The 17,868-nt window shown below is 44.8% G+C and overlaps 2 protein-coding genes across 8 annotated transcripts in view; one reads left to right on the top strand and one right to left on the bottom strand.

Moving 5' to 3' along the window:
- Positions 1 to 17,868, bottom strand: part of DTYMK (deoxythymidylate kinase) — a 54,486-nt gene that overhangs the window by 9,381 nt on the left and 27,237 nt on the right. For 2 of the 5 annotated variants that reach the window (XM_037908072.2, XM_037908071.2), the window contains exon 5: positions 16,045 to 16,262. In XM_037908072.2, the coding sequence (XP_037764000.1) occupies positions 16,089 to 16,262 (174 nt within the window). In that variant the 3' untranslated portion in view covers positions 16,045 to 16,088. Of the gene's footprint in view, positions 1 to 15,917; positions 16,263 to 17,599; positions 17,647 to 17,868 lie in introns of those variants that run through there. The other 3 variants (XM_043522457.1, XR_005226646.2, XM_043522458.1) reach the window with 3 other exon arrangements.
- Positions 1 to 17,868, top strand: part of ATG4B (autophagy related 4B cysteine peptidase) — a 46,498-nt gene that overhangs the window by 22,312 nt on the left and 6,318 nt on the right. For 2 of the 3 annotated variants that reach the window (XM_043522452.1, XM_043522453.1), the window contains 6 exons: positions 388 to 467; positions 7,103 to 7,299; positions 8,454 to 8,532; positions 9,093 to 9,238; positions 12,693 to 12,749; positions 14,038 to 14,131. In XM_043522452.1, the coding sequence (XP_043378387.1) occupies positions 388 to 467; positions 7,103 to 7,299; positions 8,454 to 8,532; positions 9,093 to 9,238; positions 12,693 to 12,749; positions 14,038 to 14,131 (653 nt within the window). The remainder of the gene's footprint in view (positions 1 to 387; positions 468 to 7,102; positions 7,300 to 8,453; positions 8,533 to 9,092; positions 9,239 to 12,692; positions 12,750 to 14,037; positions 14,132 to 17,868) is intronic. The other variant, XM_043522454.1, reaches the window with a different exon arrangement.

The raw sequence follows: 17,868 nt of genomic DNA, 5'->3' as shown, positions 1-17,868 counted from the left end.
AGAATAAAGCATAAACCTTTATTTATTTCCCACTGTGGTGGTGAGCCCAGGGAGAGAGCTGTGTAGGAGTACCCTGTTACCTGCAGGAATTAGACATGATAATACTGCACTGTTGTTCAATCACCAGTGTAGGTTAGAGGCATTTTCTCTCCCTATAGCATTTTCCTCACTGCTTTGATTGGATAAGCTATGAATTCTTGCAGTGAGTTCTACTGAGAGGAGATAGAACTGGCTTTCACAGTTTGTGCCAGTCCTATCTTCTCTAATTCAGTATCTCGTTTAATGAAAATTATAGGGGAAATAGTGAAAGTTCTTCTCTGCTAGAACCCTGAGTTTGCTTAGTGCCTTGTAGTTAGTCCTCTATTTACTTCTCTCTCTTTCCTGTAGAAAACTTGCCACTTTTGATACATGGAGCTCATTGGCAGTGCACATAGCTATGGACAACACCGTAGTGATGGAAGAAATCAGTAAGTATAACAGATGCAGTCAAAGTTGTGTGCCCTGGCTGCAGGATGTATGGAAGGAACCAGGAGAGCAATTGCATTATAACACAACTAAACTTATAGTAAAGGCCCTTTCCAAAACCTCAGCCAGGTGGGTTAAAAACAAAGGGTATGCCTACACAGCGCAAAAAACCCCACAGCTAGCCTGTGCCAGCCAGCTCGGGTGTGCAGGTCTTGGGCTGCTGGACTGATTCATTGTTGTGTAGACTTCTGGGCTTGGACTGGAGCCCGGGCTCCTAAGATACATACACACAAATGTTCATGGTGAGCGTTCCGGCCGCAGTGAGAATGTGAGCGGTGAGGAGATGCCTGATCTTCCAGTTAGTCAGAGTGCAGGTGACCTGGCAGCTACTGCAGCATCCCTATCTCCATCTCAAATGGATGTAACCATGCACATTCCTGAAGAAAAGTGTAGATCAGAGAAGAGTGTGGTGGAGGCGCAAGAAACAGCTGCTGTTGAGTTTAGTTCCTTAAGTCCTAGATGATCCAGGACTGTGGACCCACTTGAGCAGTAGCCTGAGGGACTTCCTTATACTGCATGGCCCACAGCAAGTGAAAAACTTCATGTTCCCCAAAGACAATGAAAATAGATGTTTCCATCCAACACATTACTGGCGTGAAATCCCCAATGGTGACGAAGTGGAGAGGCCATGGCTTATGTACTCAAAAACCCAGAATGCTGCATACTGTTTTTGTTGCAAACTCTTCCAGTCTAATGTTCCAGCCACATTGGGTTCTACAGGAACAAAGGACTGGAAAAATCTGGCTAGAAATTTGGCATGCCATGACAAGGCAGCAAATCACCAGAGAGCATTCCATAGGTGAAAAGAGCGTGAGATGAGACTGTTAAAGGCCACCATAGATTGCATCAGTCTCTCTTTACTGGCAAAATGTTCTGAAAAGGCTCATTGCCATTGTGAGAGTGCTTGCTACCCAAAACATAGCACTGCGTGGCACTTCAGATCAGCTGTATGTGCCAAACAATGGAAACTTCCTTAACATTGTGGAGCTGATGGCTAAGTTTGATGCTGTACTCCAGGAGCATCTAAGACGAGTCACCACCCAAGAAACGTACACACACCACTACCTTGGAAAAACAGTTCAAAATGAGATCATACAGTTACTGCAACAAAAGTCAAAGAGAAGACTGTGGTAGATCTGAAGTCATCAAGATATTACTCTGTTGTTCTGAACTGCATACCTGACATCAGCCATACAGAACAAATGAATGGTGTGTTTTGTAACAACAACAGAACTTAATGAAAATGTCCCTGCAATGGTGATAGAGCATTTTCTAGAATTTATTGACATTGATGATACTATAGGAGCTGGTATGGCAAATGTGCTTCTTAAAAAGCTGGAAGATACGGGAATTGCGATAGCTGACATGAGAGGTCAGGGTTAGGATAATGGTGCCAACATGAGAGGAAAGAACAGAGGAGTGCAGACACAGATCCAAGAGTTAAACCCTGAAGCTTTTTTGGTCCCATGCAGTTCTCATTCATTGAACTTGGTGGTCAGCTTCTAGTGAGGCTGCTGAATTTTTTAATGTAATTCAAAACATCTATGTATTTTTCTCTGCATCAACTCATCGATGACAAATTTTGAAGCAACATCTGGGAACATCCTCTCTCACACTGAAACCACTGAGTGCCACACGATGGGAAAGTCGAGTGGAGGCTTTAAAGCCTATCAAATACCAAATTGGGAAGATAGATGATGCCATAGTTGCCATTATGGAGGATAATGCTATGACATGAACTGTTTATGGGAGAACAGTGGCAGAGGGAAATGGAATCACCAGAAACATACATAATTTCAAATTTCTGTGTGGCTTAGTGTTGTGGCATGACATACTGTTTGAAATAAATGATGTAAGCAAGAGACTCCAAGGTGTTGACCTTGATATATCTGGAGCAATGGAACAACTGGACAAAGCAAAGTCATACCTACAGTCTTACCGGTCAGATGAGGGATTTCAAAACGTTCTGAAGAGTGCACAGAACTTGGCAGAGGAACTTCACACTGAAGCTATTTTCCCACCCATTCAAGAATACAAGAGTCACTGAAGAAGACATTTTGATTACGATGCACGGGATAATCCCATAAGAGACCCCAAACGACAATTCAAAGTTGAATTCTTTAACCAGGTGCTAGATTGTGCAATATAGTCAGTTTTAAGAATGTTTTGTGTGTGTGTGTGTGTGTGTGTGTGTGTGTGTATATATATATACACACACACACACACACACATATATAAATATAAAATATGTATAATTTGTATATTTGGGATGTTGTATGATATTCCAAAACTCCTCACTATACCTGAAGACCTACACCCACAATGCAGCGCAATAGAGACAGTGTTGACACATGAAGACGTGTGCGATATTGATGCGAGTGATTTAGGTGATGAAATGAAAGCCCTTTCAAGATACATTTCAGCAGGATCAACTCCAAAGGCTGTTCTGGAATATATGTGCACAAATAAGATGACCACCCTCTTTCCAAATGCTTTTGCTGCTCTGCACATACTTCTAACACTTCTTGTAACAGTTGCCAGTGGAGAACGCAGCTTCTCCAAGCTGAAGTTAATAAAAACACAATGACACAGGAGAGGCTGGTCAGCCTTACAGCCATCTCAATGAGCTAGCCCAGACTGTGGACCTTCAGCAGGAAGCAGTTCAAATCTTTGCAGCCAAGAAGGTATGGAAAGCACCACTTTGATTATTCAAACAGATAAAAATGCCAGTGTTTACTATGCAGACAAGAAAAGTTACATTTGCTGTTCAAGCGTTTGAAAGTTGAGTGTTACTTAAATTTTTCGAACAAGGCATTTTAAGTTGTTAGTGCTCCTTTATTGGGGTAGGTAGCAGAGCAGTACCAGGAGAGGAGTAGAACAGGAAAAGAAGAATTGAGACCTTTCAAAGTTTTGGCCCAAGCGAGGGGGAATGGGGGCGTCATTTGAAAGCCCCACCTCAGGTGCCAAAACGTTGCGGGCCGGCCCTGGTGACCACGTTGTTTGTAAATGGTTGTCTGTCTGTTTCTCTTGGAATTGAGAGCTGCAGTGTCTCTACCAAACAGGAAGAATACAAGAACAAATTTGTTGAGGGGGAGGAAAAAATAAGCAAAATTGCATTGAAAATCCCTTGCCAGGGAGGGAGCAAGGAAAGAGTGAAGGAAATACTGGCTAATAGGAGAGATCTTTTAGAGAGAAATGATTAGCTGTTCCTTTCTGGGATGGCAGAAAGAACTGGATGGCTCAACACTGGTAATCAGCAGGGTTTAATTTGACAGTTCATAGTCCCGGCACCTTTGGGCTTGCTGCATCAGTTATGAATGTAAAAAAAATTGCTTGAGTCCTGGCACCTCTTTCATTACAAATTAAGCACTGGTAATCAGCCTTGGAAACTTTCACCTGTAGATCACTGGTTCAGATCAGCTGTAGGTCAGTAGTGGCTAAAATTGATCAGCCTGTCAGGGCATTGTGGCCCTAGAGTGCAAGTGTTTATATTACAAAAAACCTCTGTCCTTCAACAGTTTCTGCAGAAACGCCAAGGATTTGAGGCCCTGACTCAGCAAAGTACTGAAGCACCTGCTTAACTTTAAGCATGTGAGTAGCCACATGGAAGTTATGTGCCTTAAGTGGCTTGCTATGCCAGGGCCTGAATGGGCATAGAGTCTGAACTAACCTTTCCTCTCTAGAGGTAATGTGTTCAGGGTAGGATTGAGGGACATTGTTAAGAAGGTATGGGGAAGCTGTAACTGTTGCTGCCTGTTATTTGGGCTTCATTCTGCAGGGCTGTCGGGCTGATGCTTTATAGAAGCAATATATTCCCTAATTTGTAAAACGCTTTTGAAATGCTAATGATTAAATGCTATTCCCAGTCACTTCAATCTGAAAACAGTTAAATAAATCTGTTGATCTGCATTTATTCATATGAGTGTTATTAAATAACAAATTGTTCTATCGATACCAAACACCGAAAAGATATGCAGACGGTGACACAATTCAGAAGTTAATGGTGTTTTCCACAAATGTAGAAATTAGCAGTTAACATTTGTACTGTACAGCTATTCTTTCCAAAATGAATAGAAAATGTCTTTTGTTAGAATGGTGAAAAGCATTCATCCATTTTCCTTTCTGAATTAGTCCATTGTATCAAAAAGACCAGGCTGGTGGTGTGCTGTAAAGAGACATTAAGAACCCAGGAGAGTGAAACTAGTGAGAGAGAATTGGCAGATGTCATGGCAGCAAAGTCATATTGTCAAATTACTGGAACATGCTCTGAGTAAATCACTTAAACCTAAATCGCTGTTAGGAAGTTTCAGTTTAAAGGAGGCTGGGACATAAGGAGCACATGAGATCAAAGATAAAGAATTTCAGATCTATAAATGGGATGAAAGCACAGAATGGTTGGAAATAACTACATCTAGGTAGTGATTTGTAATGCAACAGAGCAAATAGCTGCAATAAGAGGGACATGGTTTTCAGACTGCTGGCAGGAAATTCTTGGAAGGAAAACCAAATAATGCTTCTGAGGATATGGAATAAATCCAAAAAGTTTTACAGGATGGTCAGATCAGTCCACTAACCCAGCAATGGCAAGTGAAAAAATAAACGGACTCAGATAGGAGAAGTACCTTAGAGAAGGGTCTGCAAATAGCCCAAACAAAAAGGTGTACTGCCCAGTCATTCATATCCCTAGTATGACGCAAACAAGTGCCTCCAAATGCTTCCGTTCCATCTAGTGCATTTATGCATTGTGAATGCCGTGTCCTTATAGTACCTTCTCTTGGTCCAGTTGGGGTATAGGGTCTGGCAAACAAGTGTCCTGCTTGAACTGAAGACACCTGCAAGTACTTACACATGCTGTGCCATACATGGCTGTAGCTTCTTGTTTGGGCCACCTTTTCTGTTTGTTTTGCATTTGTTAATCTGCATCACTTTACCATAAAAAAACCCACAGTTTTCTATGGCGCGGTAGACTTGGCAAGTGAGGCGGTAAGGCCTAGAGAAGTGTAAATGGGGGTAGGGGTCAGAAACTCCCAGGTAATGGGAAAATCTGTTTGTCGCTGAGTTGCTGGGTGGCCTTCAGCAACCTGGTTAAACTTTCTGCCTCAGTTTCCCCATCTGTAAAATGGGGGTACTCAGTGCTCACCTCACAGGTGTGCTGTGAGTATCAGCATTTGTACAGTACTCTAAATGGACAGCTGTTCGTGCTAAGTGTCACTGTTAAAACATGAAGTCACCTTGATATGTAAAGTGCCTCCCAATTATAATAATGTTTTCCCTCCTCCACTCCCCTTAGGGCTCTTAAAGTAGCTTCTGAATGATCCCTGACTTCACAGCATGCATTGTGTTTATAGTATCCCTCACATTACCCTCCTAGGCAGACTCCACTTGTCAATATCCTCACTGGTATGGTGCAAGCTGGGAGGTCTCATGGAGTGGAAAATTTGGGATTGCTTGGAAGCTATTTTGTGGAACCAGACAACCCAAAAAAGGTATTAGAACTGAAAGCTTTCTTGAAATACCCCTTATTGTAGACAACTCTGCTGCTTGTAAAGACACTGTCATGGTTTGTCATAGCCGATGCAGGTGTGTTTTGTTTTAAGGGACCTTAGTTAACTGAGGTTCCAGAATTTTTGAACACTCCCAACACTTTTGGATACCCCTGGAATTGCCTCTTGGACTCCTTTCACCTGACTTGCCTGAGCTTGGCAAGAATACTTGCCAGAAATCCTGTCGTCTTTGTCTTTGAAGACTAAGTACCGCAATGGGTCCCTGTAAGACTTAGTGTGCCTATTTAGTGCTCCGTTTGTATCTTATTACAGATGAAGACCTCCTGTGTTCAACCCCAGTGTCCTGACCAAATTACAACTCAAGCACTTACATTCTTTCTACCTAAATTCTCCCTGTGATTTGAATTGCATAGTTGTTCTGCCTCTCCTCACAAGTGTACTGTTTAATCTTGCTGGCACAGGACAGTTGCTGGTTCCTGCATTGCTGCCCTAAAGATAGCTGCTTTTTAATGGTGCCCCAAGTGATCCCTGTGGGTATGTCTACACAGCAATAAAACACCCATGGCTGGCCTGTGTCAGCTGACTTGGGCTCAGACTGTGGGACTCTAAAATTGCAATGTAGATGCTGGGGCTCTGGAACCCTCTCCGCTCGTGGTGTCCCAGAGTCCTGGCTCCAGCCTGAGTCTGAATAGCTGCACTACAATTGTATAGCCCTGCACCCCAAGCCCAAGTCAGCTAACACAAGCCAGCCATGGGTGTTTTATTGATGTGTAGACATACCATGAGTGTTCTAAGTGCTTTGATGTAAAAGGCTTGATGTACAGTATTTCTAAAATAAGTTTACCAGAGGGTTCTGGAGTGAATATATAATTCAAGCAAAGCGCTTGCTCTTTAAACCAGCTGCTTATTTAAGTGTCATGCATCTCTGAGAAATTAGATGGCAGTTTCTGTTGAGCACTGAGGCGGTGGGAGCGGGGGAATTAGGGAGGGGAAGTACTCATCAAGGACTAGAAGCTGTTTGATGCTTTTCCTGAAACCATTTCTGCTTGTGTGTGTGTGCTCCCTTTCTGTAGGAAGGTTATGCAAGTCCAATTTCTTGTGTGCTGGGGCTGCAGCATTCCCTGCTGCAGAGTCAGACCTGTTCTATAATGGGTACCCGGATGGAGCAGAGGTTACAGATAGGTTGTCGCTATGGAAACCATTGGTGCTGCTGATACCTCTTCGCCTTGGGCTCACGGATATCAATGAAGCTTATATTGAAACACTAAAGGTAGGGGAATTAGTGCTGTTCGGTATGGCCATGGATGAGCAGACTTCCCGGTGTTTTACTGCTGAGCGCCAAGGAATAAGTCTTGATTAGGTCAGGTGTAAAACTGGTTCTGGGGCAAAATGTTCGTAAGTGCCCAAGTTCCAGTTGCAAGAGAGACATTGGTGTTTAGGTGCCTAAGTCTCCTTGACAATCAATGTGACTTAAGAGCCAAAGTGGTTAAGTCACTCTTTAAAAAGAGATTTAGGTGCTTCTGAGAATTTTACCCAGGGTCTAATCTCAGTCCCTACCTGTGTCTGTACCCAACCCAAGCCACTAGAGCATTCAGCATGACTACCAGTCTGTGCTTGGCAGCAGCCTGAGCTTTAAGTGCTATGTGCTGCAAGTCCACATCTGGCAAGTCAGAGCTGTGTGTGCTGCAAATCAAATTTAGGTGAGCAGAATTCTGGGATTCCAGACCAGCCCTTGGAGCAGCCGAGGCTGGCAGAGATCAGATTCTGAGGGGCACACGTTGACTTTGTGAAGAAGGTTGCACAGTATCTTGCTCTAACAATGGTGTCAGTCCCTCAGCTGTGTGAGTATGGGCACTCTGAATTTAGGGTGGATACTTGGCCTGAATTCACTGAATTGTGCTTGGATTCAGCAACATGGATGCTAAATTCTCTCATCCATTTCCCAAGAACATTCAGAACAATGTAATTCCCTTGGGAGTGCTATTGCAGATCCATTGACAAATGATTTAGGGTAAAATCCTGACCCTATTGAAGTCAATGGGAGTTTTGTCATTGACTTAGTGGAGTGAGGGTTTTGCTCCGTTGCTTGTGGAATTTGTGACTATAGTGCAGATTGCACCATGCAATGTCCGGAGTCTCGTCTCTTCTCCTTCCTCCTCCTGCCCCTTTTTCTTGGTCTACTTCTTCCCCCAGGGCTCTAAGGCTTCTCTGAGCCTCTTTCCCTTGAAGTTTACATGTTGCAGCATCCTTCCCTCTTGGCAGAGACCTTCTACCATAAACCGTTGCTTCTGCTGCTGGACTTGCTCACGGTTCAGAAGCCCAGCATGTGCCAGTATCACAGTGATTGCCCTTGAGTTTGATTTCTGATCACTTGCTCTAGTTGCTGCTGCCTGCCAGCTGCTCATGTTCAGTCTTGCTTTCCAGCACTGTTTCATGATGCCTCAGTCCCTGGGAGTGATTGGAGGGAAACCCAACAGTGCTCATTACTTCATTGGCTATGTAGGTGAGTGACTAACCAGCCTAGCTTTGTGCCATATTAGGGAGGTGTCCAATCTGTCTTGAGATGTCTGCCCACAGATAGGGGAGTGACTGCAGAGCAATGCAGCCCTCCCAAACTTGCCCTCACTTTCCCCAGAGTGTTGTTCCCCCTTTACTTTAGAACAGTTTGAGGGTGCTGTGAGATAAGCCTCCTTGTGAGCGAGGATCCAGGGGTGACTGCAGCCGTGGGTATAAGCTCTCTTACACAAACCCTAAAGTGCTATTCCTTGTGGAACATTCCTTACGTAGAATTAAATTGTAGCAGATGGGTCGGTCTGTCTGACCTTGTCCTAGATCCAGAGCTGACTTCCCTTCATGGGTTTGTGTAACTTGTTTACCCTCTCCTCCCCCTTTTCATTTGTGAGCACCTGTCTGTTTTCCTCTTCCTTCTGTTCTCCAAATCATGAGCTGATTATGAAAGGACAAAGGCTGTGTTAGTGACCTTTATGCATGCATGCACACACTCACGCACAAGGTGCTCATCTGGTGTGACATACCCTGTTAATTTCTCCTCTATTTGTCCAGGTGAGGAGCTAATTTACTTGGACCCCCACACTACACAGCCTGCAGTGGAACCCAGTGACAACGGCTGTATCCCTGATGAGAGCTTCCACTGCCAGCACCCGCCCTGCCGAATGAGCATTGCTGAACTCGACCCATCCATCGCAGTGGTGTGTACCTGTGACTTATTTCTGTCCCAGCTGTTGAGAGCTTGACCCTGTCTTTGCAGTTGTGCCACTGTTAGCAGCTGGAACAGTCTTTTTCAGCCTTCCCTTCTTTTCTGGCTGTTTCCTCTCCCTACAAGTCTGCTGATGCAGATCCTATTTACTTGCCAGGCCTATTAGCAAATGCTTTGATGCCCTGACTTAAGTTAAAACTTTGGTCAAAAATAACTCTCTCCTGCATGAAACAATTCAGTAGCAGGGAAAACTCCCTTACACTGCTACATCTACACAGTGACTAATTAAGGGTCTGTCATGCAGTGTGGCAAGTGCTACAGGCAACTCTGAAATAAAGTGAATGCGTCGATAAGGCCATTGTGGAGAAACTAAATGAATTCTTTGCATCGGTATTCACTGTTGAGGATGTGAGGGAGATTCCCAAACCTGAGCCATTCTTTTTGGGTGACAGATCTGAGGAACTGTCCCAGATTGAGGTATCATTAGAGGAGGTTTTGGAACAAATTGATAAACTAAACAGTAATAAATCTCCAGGACCGGATGGTATCCACCCAAGAGTTCTGAAGGAATTCCAATGTGAAATTGCAGGACTACTAACTGTCATCTGTAACCTATCATTTAAATCAGCTTCTGTACCAGATGACTGGAGGATAGCTAATGTGACTCCAATTTTTAAAAAGGGCTCCAGAGGTGACCCCACCAACTACAGGCCAGTAAGCCTCACTTCAGTACCTGGCAAACTGGTTGAAACTATAGTAAAGAACAAAATTGTCAGACACATAGATGAATATAATTTGTTGGGGAATAGTCAACATGGTTTTTGTAAAGGGAAATCATGCCTCATCAATCTACTAGAATTCTTTGAGGGGGTCAATAAGCATGCAGACAAAGGAGATCCAGTGGATATAGTGTATTTAGATTTTCAGAAAGCCTTTGACAAGGTCCCTTACCAAAGGCTATTAAGCAAAATAAGCAGTCATGGGATAAAGAGGGAAGGTTCTCTCATGGATTGGTAACTGGTTGAAAGATAGGAAACAAAGGGTAGGAATAAATGGTCAGTTTTCAGAATGGAGAGGGGTAAATAGTGGTGCCCCCCAGGGATCTGTACTGGGACCAGTCCTATTTAACATATTCATAAACAATCTGGAAAAAGGGGTAAACAGTGAGGTGGCAAAATTTGCAGATGATCCAACACTACTCAAGATAGTTAAGTCCCAGGCAGACAGCGGAGAGCTACAAAAGGATCTCGCAAAATTGGGTGACTGGGCAACAAAATGGCAGATGAAATTTAATGTTGATAAATGCGAAGTAATGCACATTGGAAAACATAATTCTAACTATACATATACAATGATGGGGTCTAAATTAGCTGTTACCACTCAAGAAAGAGATCTTGGAGTCATTGTGGATAGTTCTCTGAAATCATCCACTCAATGTGCAGCGGCAGTCAAAAAAGCAAACAATGTTGGGAATCATCAAGAAAGGGATAGATAAGACAGAAAATATATTGCCTCTATGTAAATCCATGGTACGCCCCCACCTTGAACACTGTGTGCAGATGTGGTCGCCCCAGCTCAAAAAAGATATATTGGGATTGGAAAAGGTTCAGAAAAGGGCAACAAAAATCATTAGGGGTATAGAACAGTTTCCGTATGAGGAGAGATTGATAAGACTGGGACTTTTCAGCTTGGAAAAGAGGCGACTAAGGCAGGATATGATAGAGGTCTATAAAATGAGTGGTATAGAGAAAGTAAATAAGAAAGTGTTATTTACTCCTCCTCATAATACAAGAACAAGGGGCCACCAAATGAAATTAAAAGGTAGCTGGTTTAAAACAAACACACACAAGTGTTTTTTCACACAACACACTGTCAACCTCTGGAACTCCTTGCCAGAGGGTGTTGTGAAGGTCAGTACTATTAACGGGGTTCAAAAGGGAGCTTCATGATAGATTCATGGAAGATAGGTCCATCAATGGCTATTAGCCAGGATGGGCGGGAATGGTGTCCCTAGCCTCTGATTTCTAGAAGCTGGGATTTGGTGACAGGGCATGGATCACTTGATAATAACCTGTCTGTTCATTCCTTTTGGGGAACCTGCCATTGGCCACTGTCAGAGGACTGGATACTGGGCTTGATGGACCTTTGGTCTGACCCAGTATGGCCGTTCTTATGGAGATCATAACAGTCCCAGCATTCACTCCAGCCCAAGGGTATAGTAAAGGGTACCTAGAGAGAAGTTGCCTCTTCTCTACCCGACTTTATCTTCATGCAGTTGTACTTAAAATTGCCTTTCTGACAGAAGTCTAATAACTCCTAGGTTCTGCCATCTCTGAATTGCAGTCTGGATTTGCATCCTGCCTTGTGGTGGAGTAGATGACCCAAGCATAGGCGTGGGTGTTCCTCTCATCAGCTCCTGTGCCTCCCGCCCGCCAGCAGCCCTGCTGATTGGCACCTCCCCCTCCCTCCCAGCACCTCCTGCCACTGCAGTTCAGCTGTTCTGTGGCATGCAGGAAATGCTGGGGGGAGGAAGAGAAGCAAGGGTGGGGCATGCTCAGAGGAGGGAAGAGGCAGGGTGGAGCGGGGATGGGAAGAGGTCGGGGGGCGGGGGGGCTTGTGGGAAGGGGTGGAGTGGGGGCAGAACCATTGGAAAGTTGGCACCTCTGGACCCACGTGCAGTTGTGACACTCTGTTTTCAGGTTTGAAATGTCTGAACTGTGTCCAATTGGGCTGGCTCTGTCCCCATATCACTTCCATCATAGAAGATTACGGTTGGAAGAGACCTCAGGAGGTCATCTAGTCCAACCCCCTGCTCAAAGCAGGACCAACTCCAACTAAATCATCCCAGCCAGGGCTTTGTCAAGCCGGGCCTTAAAAACCTCTAAGGAAGGAGGTTTCACCACCCTCCTAGTGAAATAGTTTTTCCTAATATCCAACCTAGACCTTCCCCACTGCAACTTGAGACCATTGCTCCTTGTTCTGTCACTGCCACCACTGAGAACAGCGTACCTCCATCCTCTTTGGAACACCCCTTTCAGATAGTTGAAGGCTGCTATCAAATTCCCCCTCACTCTTCTCTTCTGCAGACTAAATAAGCCCCGTTCCCTCAGCCTCTCCTTGCAAGTCATGTGCCCCACTTGAGACCATAGTCAGTGTTTCCAGCATTGGAAGAGACTGGCCTGAGTAAGTCAGTGAGAAGTAGCCAGTTTTGCTACATCTGAATTGCAGTTTAAAGTCAGGTAGCTTGAACTACAAAAAACATTCTCAAATTTTTGGCTCTGTCACTACATGAAAAACAGAAACATTTTCATTGGCATAGCTGACGTTCAGAATGTATATTTCATATAATTGCTTGGCATTACTCTGTGAAGCTTTGATAGACACTATCCACAAATTGTTTTGTTTTTATTATAAGCTAATAAAGATTGTACAACATTTCTTTTTAGGGCTTTTTCTGCAACACAGAGGAAGACTTTAATGACTGGTGCCAGGAAATCAAAAAGGTTTGTGTTCAGCCATGTCACTGGTAAAGGGCATTGTCTACATTATTTTCCAACTTCTGCAAATGCATCCAGCACACTCTGCAGGGTGACCACCTTTTAAAGAGTACACAACTAGTTTAATAATTAAAACCAAAAAGAATTCAGTCCCCCACATTTAACTAGCAAACGCCTGAGAGGTGATCTTCTATGCCTTGCCTTGAAGGCCAGCAGATTGGCACCGTCTGACCAGTGTGGGGGGACTAGCTCAGTTATGATCTCTAAGCACCCTTACAACCATTAATGTGTGAAGCTCTGCAAGGCTGAAAATAGGACTTATCACTTCAAAAAGTTATAATCACTTTTAGAAAAATTAGGCAAGTCTGTGAGTGAGATTCGTGACTTGCCCAGGGCATCACAGGATGCCAGAGACTGGGAAAGACTCCTGATCTCCTCAGTCAGTCCCCACAGCAGCAGTTTATCAAAGTAGCAATGAGAAAAGGAATTGAAGTGCACCACAACCTTCTGAAACTGCATAAGGAATTTGGGGTGAGCAAAATAGAATTACCCAGCTTGGAAATATCGGACAATGAGGCTAACACCCCTGCTAAAACAGGGCACTGTGGGATCTCTGTGGAACACAAGGAACACCCTTGGTTTATTCCTTGGATGTGTGTGGGGAAGGGGGTAGATGGGAGTCTCAGGTCTGTACAGTAACCATGCCCCATCCTTACCTAATTTGAGATCTGGTGGCTTTAACAGTCCCAGGTGGTAGAGATACAGTTAAGCTGTGGTTTAGTTAGTTTGGGGCTTAGAAGCTGAACCCTCAGAACTAATAACTCATTTAGCTTGAAGAACAAATATAACAACTCCCTGATGATGTCTTCAGTATTTCCCAAGGCAAGCCCTACTATTTGCTCTGGATGCTGTGAGGCTGTAGTTCCTCTTCTTGGTGCTTGTGTGTATTCTGCTCTCAATCTTCACACCAGAAATCTCTACATATGAATTCCCTTTAAAATAAGTACTCTGCTGTACTGCTGTTCCAGGACCTTTCCTTACCAACTGGGAGGAAGGCCAAAGGAATTATAGATTCTCTTTGCCATCCCTTGCTGTCGAGTGATAGAACCAGCTAGCTAAATGCTCCCTTCCAGAAAAGGCAGGGGTTTAAAGGTAGAGAAGAGGAACATATTAGTCAGACTTTCTGTCAGATTCTTCACGTTTCTTCCAGCTCCTGAGTGAAGAGGCTGTCACTACTACCCTTGATTGGTGATGTGTTTGTGCTAACAGGCTGGCTTCTGTGTTCACTCCACAGCTGTCCCTGCTAAGAGGAGTTCTGCCAATGTTTGAACTGATAGAACATCAGCCTTCACACTTCTCCAGCCCTGATGTTCTGAATCTCACACCAGGTAAGGCCCAGCCATCTGGTCGTTTTTGGTAGAAAACCCCTGGGGTGGGCTTATCTCTTCAGCTTCCTTGAAAGCTTGCATGGTTCTTCCTGTTGGAACTGCATGATGACTTTTGGCTCTTTGCTTCCCTGAAGCCTAGAGAATGATTTGGCACTCTAGAAATAGAAACGGCCTTGGAAAGAATGACTTCTTTCAGTTTCCAGTGTTATTGATTTCTTCCCCTTTGTGCTAACAGGGCTGTGGTGGGTAATTGGCACATGCACAGGAGAAACAACTGCCACGCAATTCCCCTGCCGCCAGTCCCTGTGTGTGTTTAATAATAGGCATGGACATTGCAGAAGCATTTAACAACTTCTTTGAGTGGTGTCCCTCTGGGTGCTCCACTGTAGGTGTGCGTGCGTGTGCCCCTGCACTGCTGATCAGAGAATTTCAATAACAGTTTGTCCCGCCTGTGCATGTGTGGCTCCCAGCCTGCCTTGTAGCTAGTCAGCGTGCATGGGCATTTCTTCTTCACTTCCTTCTCAACGGCCCTAGGCTAGAGACAAGCTTAGAGGTGTCTGTTCACAAATTAACTCCTGATAGTTTTGCATATTTCTTTGTTTCCTGAAGCCCCTTTCTTTTAATATTTGTTTTAGTTGGCCATGCCAAAAAAAGAAAAGGGCGGGGGGGGAGAAAACTATGCCTCCCGCCAACCTGGGTGGGGCGGAAGTCCCCCTGGACAAGGGTATGCCTGGCTCCCTAGGCTTCAAAAAGCGTCTGAGCTTTAAAGACTCCGTCCCGGTAATGGACAGACACTTGCAGTGTGTTCGCTGCCTTGGGGAAAAGCACAATCCACAAAAGTGTGGCTGGTGCCAACAGCTAAAACCCAGGTCTAGAAAGGACAGAGTTAAGGCTAAAACTCCTGCTCGTAGAATCAGTCCTTCAATCTCTGAAGTCCCGGAGTGAAGGATCACCGCAACCTTCTATGTCGAAGGCAGGTGATCTTAAGGAATTTACGCACTCATGAAAGACTGGTAAGAAGAGGTCTGTGAGCCCACATAGCGAGCCCAGATCAAGCTGGAAACGTTCTCTGGCTCTATCTGTATCTTCGGTACCGATGGCGTTGAAGCCATCGGTACCCAGGGCACACACAGTACTGACCCAACAGGCATGGGCAGAGAGATACCGGTACCATGAGGGCGAGACAAACATAGTCGATCTGCCCTGGTGAAGGCTACGTCAAGGAGAGCACCGGTATTGATGCTGGTGTGCGTGGCACAAAAGGACCATATAGCCAGGTCTACATCTCCAACTCCTTTGGTGGAGGCTCCTTGGCACTGGCAGCCTTCAGCACTGATATTGTCCGTACTGGTACTACAGGTGCACACTGGACCTCTCTCTGAATCCAAGTGTGATAGGTTCGGTCACAGGGATCCCCTTGGGACTGTCACCTGGTGTGCTGAGATTACCTCTGAGCCCATTTTCCCTGCCAGCTTGGGACTCCAGAACCCTGCCTTGTTGAGCCAGACACACTAGCCTGCTGCAACACAGACCCAGGTCTGGTCCACACCCCCAAAGCTGCAGACTTGTAACTAAAAACTGCTCAGCAGGTTACTTGCCTCCAGCACCCAGACTCCTGGCTCCCATGGGATCCAAACCCCAAATAAATCCATTTTACTTTTGTATAAAGATTATACAGGGTAAACTCATAAATTGTCCACCCTCTATAACACTGATAGAGAGATGCACAGCTGTTTGCTCCCCAGGTATTAATCACTTACTTAATAAAATCACTTTTGTTTATTAATAAGTATAAAAAGTAGGATTTAAGTGGTTTCAAGTAATAACAGACAACAAAGTAAGTCACAAAGTAAAATAAGACACACAAGTCTAAGCTTAATACCTTAAGAAACTGAATACAGGTAATACCTTACCCTCAGATGTTTCAATAAGCTTCTTTCACAGACTAGACTCCTTCCTAGTCTGGGCCCAATCCTTTCCCCGGTACAGTTCTTGTTAGTTCCAGCAGACCTCTTAGGTGGAAAACAGGGGCTTTGTAATAACTGCCCTCCTTTGTTCTGCTGCACTCCCTTTTATAGCTTTGGCACAAGGCAGGAGTCTTTTTTTTCTCTCTGGGTCCCCACTCCTCCTTCTAAATGGAAAAGTACCAGATTTAAGATGGATTCCATTATCAGGTGACATGGTCACATGTCCCTGTGAGACCTCATTCTTAATTACCCACGGACTGGCCCACATGTACACAGGAAGGCTTGCAGGTAAATAAACCATTTACAACCAATTAACCTGATCAATGGGAGCCATCAAGATTCTAAACCACAATTAATGGCCCACACTTTGCATAGTTACAATAGGACCTCAGAGTTATACTTCATATTTCTAGCTTCAGATACAAGAATGATACATGCATACAAACAGGATGAACACACTCAATAGATTATAAGCTTTATAATGATGCCTTACAAGAGACCTTTTGCATAAAGCATATTTCAGTTACATCCTATTCACATTCATAAGCATATTTTCATAAAGCATATGAAAAGCAATGTTACACCAAGGCACCGGACTCGCCCCTTCTCAGCACTGGGACCCTGGTACCAACCTCGCCAGGAGCAGTGGACGTAATGGTGTCTCCATGCCATGCACTGCCTCTTTCCCATTCCGACTCAGATAGCGAGCCGGGAGGAACTGGGTTCTCATCGGTCATCTTACCCACCATACAGACCCCAATCCCATCAAGAGTACCAGGGGTACCACCCAGCCCTCAACCTCCCTGGTATGGGCAACCGTGGACCCAGCCACCAGCTCCCTACCTACAGTGTCCTTACTGGGACCTCGGGCTGCCCCAGAGTGTAATTTACCAGCAGGCAGAGAGATGTCCCCCTTCAGTGACAACATAAAGGGCACCAGACCTGCCGGAATTTTTGGAAGAATGGGAAATGGAGGCAGAAAAGGAAGAGGCCCCTCAAACTTACCTCTCATCATCCTCACCTGACGAGGCAGTGATGCCTCCCCTGCCATCTCTGGCGGACGACTTTAGGTCGTTCTGGGACCTAATTCAAAAAGTGGCTGAGACCCTGCAAGTGCAACTACATCACAAGCTGGTGGACATTCTTCATTCTTCTACCTCTGCCAGAGTAGCCCTCCCAGTTAACAAGGTGCTCCTAGACCCCAATAGGGCCATATGGCAGGCCCTGGCATCCATCCCACTGACGTGTAAGCAGGTGGACAAAAAGTACTATGTGCCTGCAAAGGGCACCGATTTTCTATTCACCCGTTTGACTCCGAATTCCATCATAGTGGACATGGTCAATTCAAGGGGTCATCAATACCAATTTAAATCTACCCCGTATGACCGAGATGGGAAATGTTTGGACTTTTTTGGCAGAAAAGCCTATTCTTCAGCCACCCTCCAATTTCGGGTAGCTAACTATCAGGCCCTAGTGGCCAGATATGATTATCAGAACTATACAAAATTAAACTCCTTTATTGAGCAGCTTCCAGATAGATACAAAGACCATAGAATAACAGAGTTGGAAGGGACCTCTGGAGGCCATCTAGTCCAACCCCCTGCCCAGAGCAGGACCAATCCCAACTAAATCATCCCAGCCAGGGCTTTGTCAAGCCTGACCTTGAAAACTTCTAAGGAAGGGGATTCCACCACCTCCCTAGGTAATGCATTCCAGTGTTTCACCACCCTCCTAGTGAAAAAGTTTTTCCTAATATCCAACCTAAACCTC

Source organism: Chelonia mydas, chromosome 9, assembly GCF_015237465.2.
Source record: "Chelonia mydas isolate rCheMyd1 chromosome 9, rCheMyd1.pri.v2, whole genome shotgun sequence".
NCBI classification, from domain to species: domain Eukaryota; kingdom Metazoa; phylum Chordata; order Testudines; family Cheloniidae; genus Chelonia; species Chelonia mydas.
The sequence above is the reverse complement of the archived record's forward strand: the minus strand, read 5'-3'. Positions and strand labels throughout refer to the sequence as shown.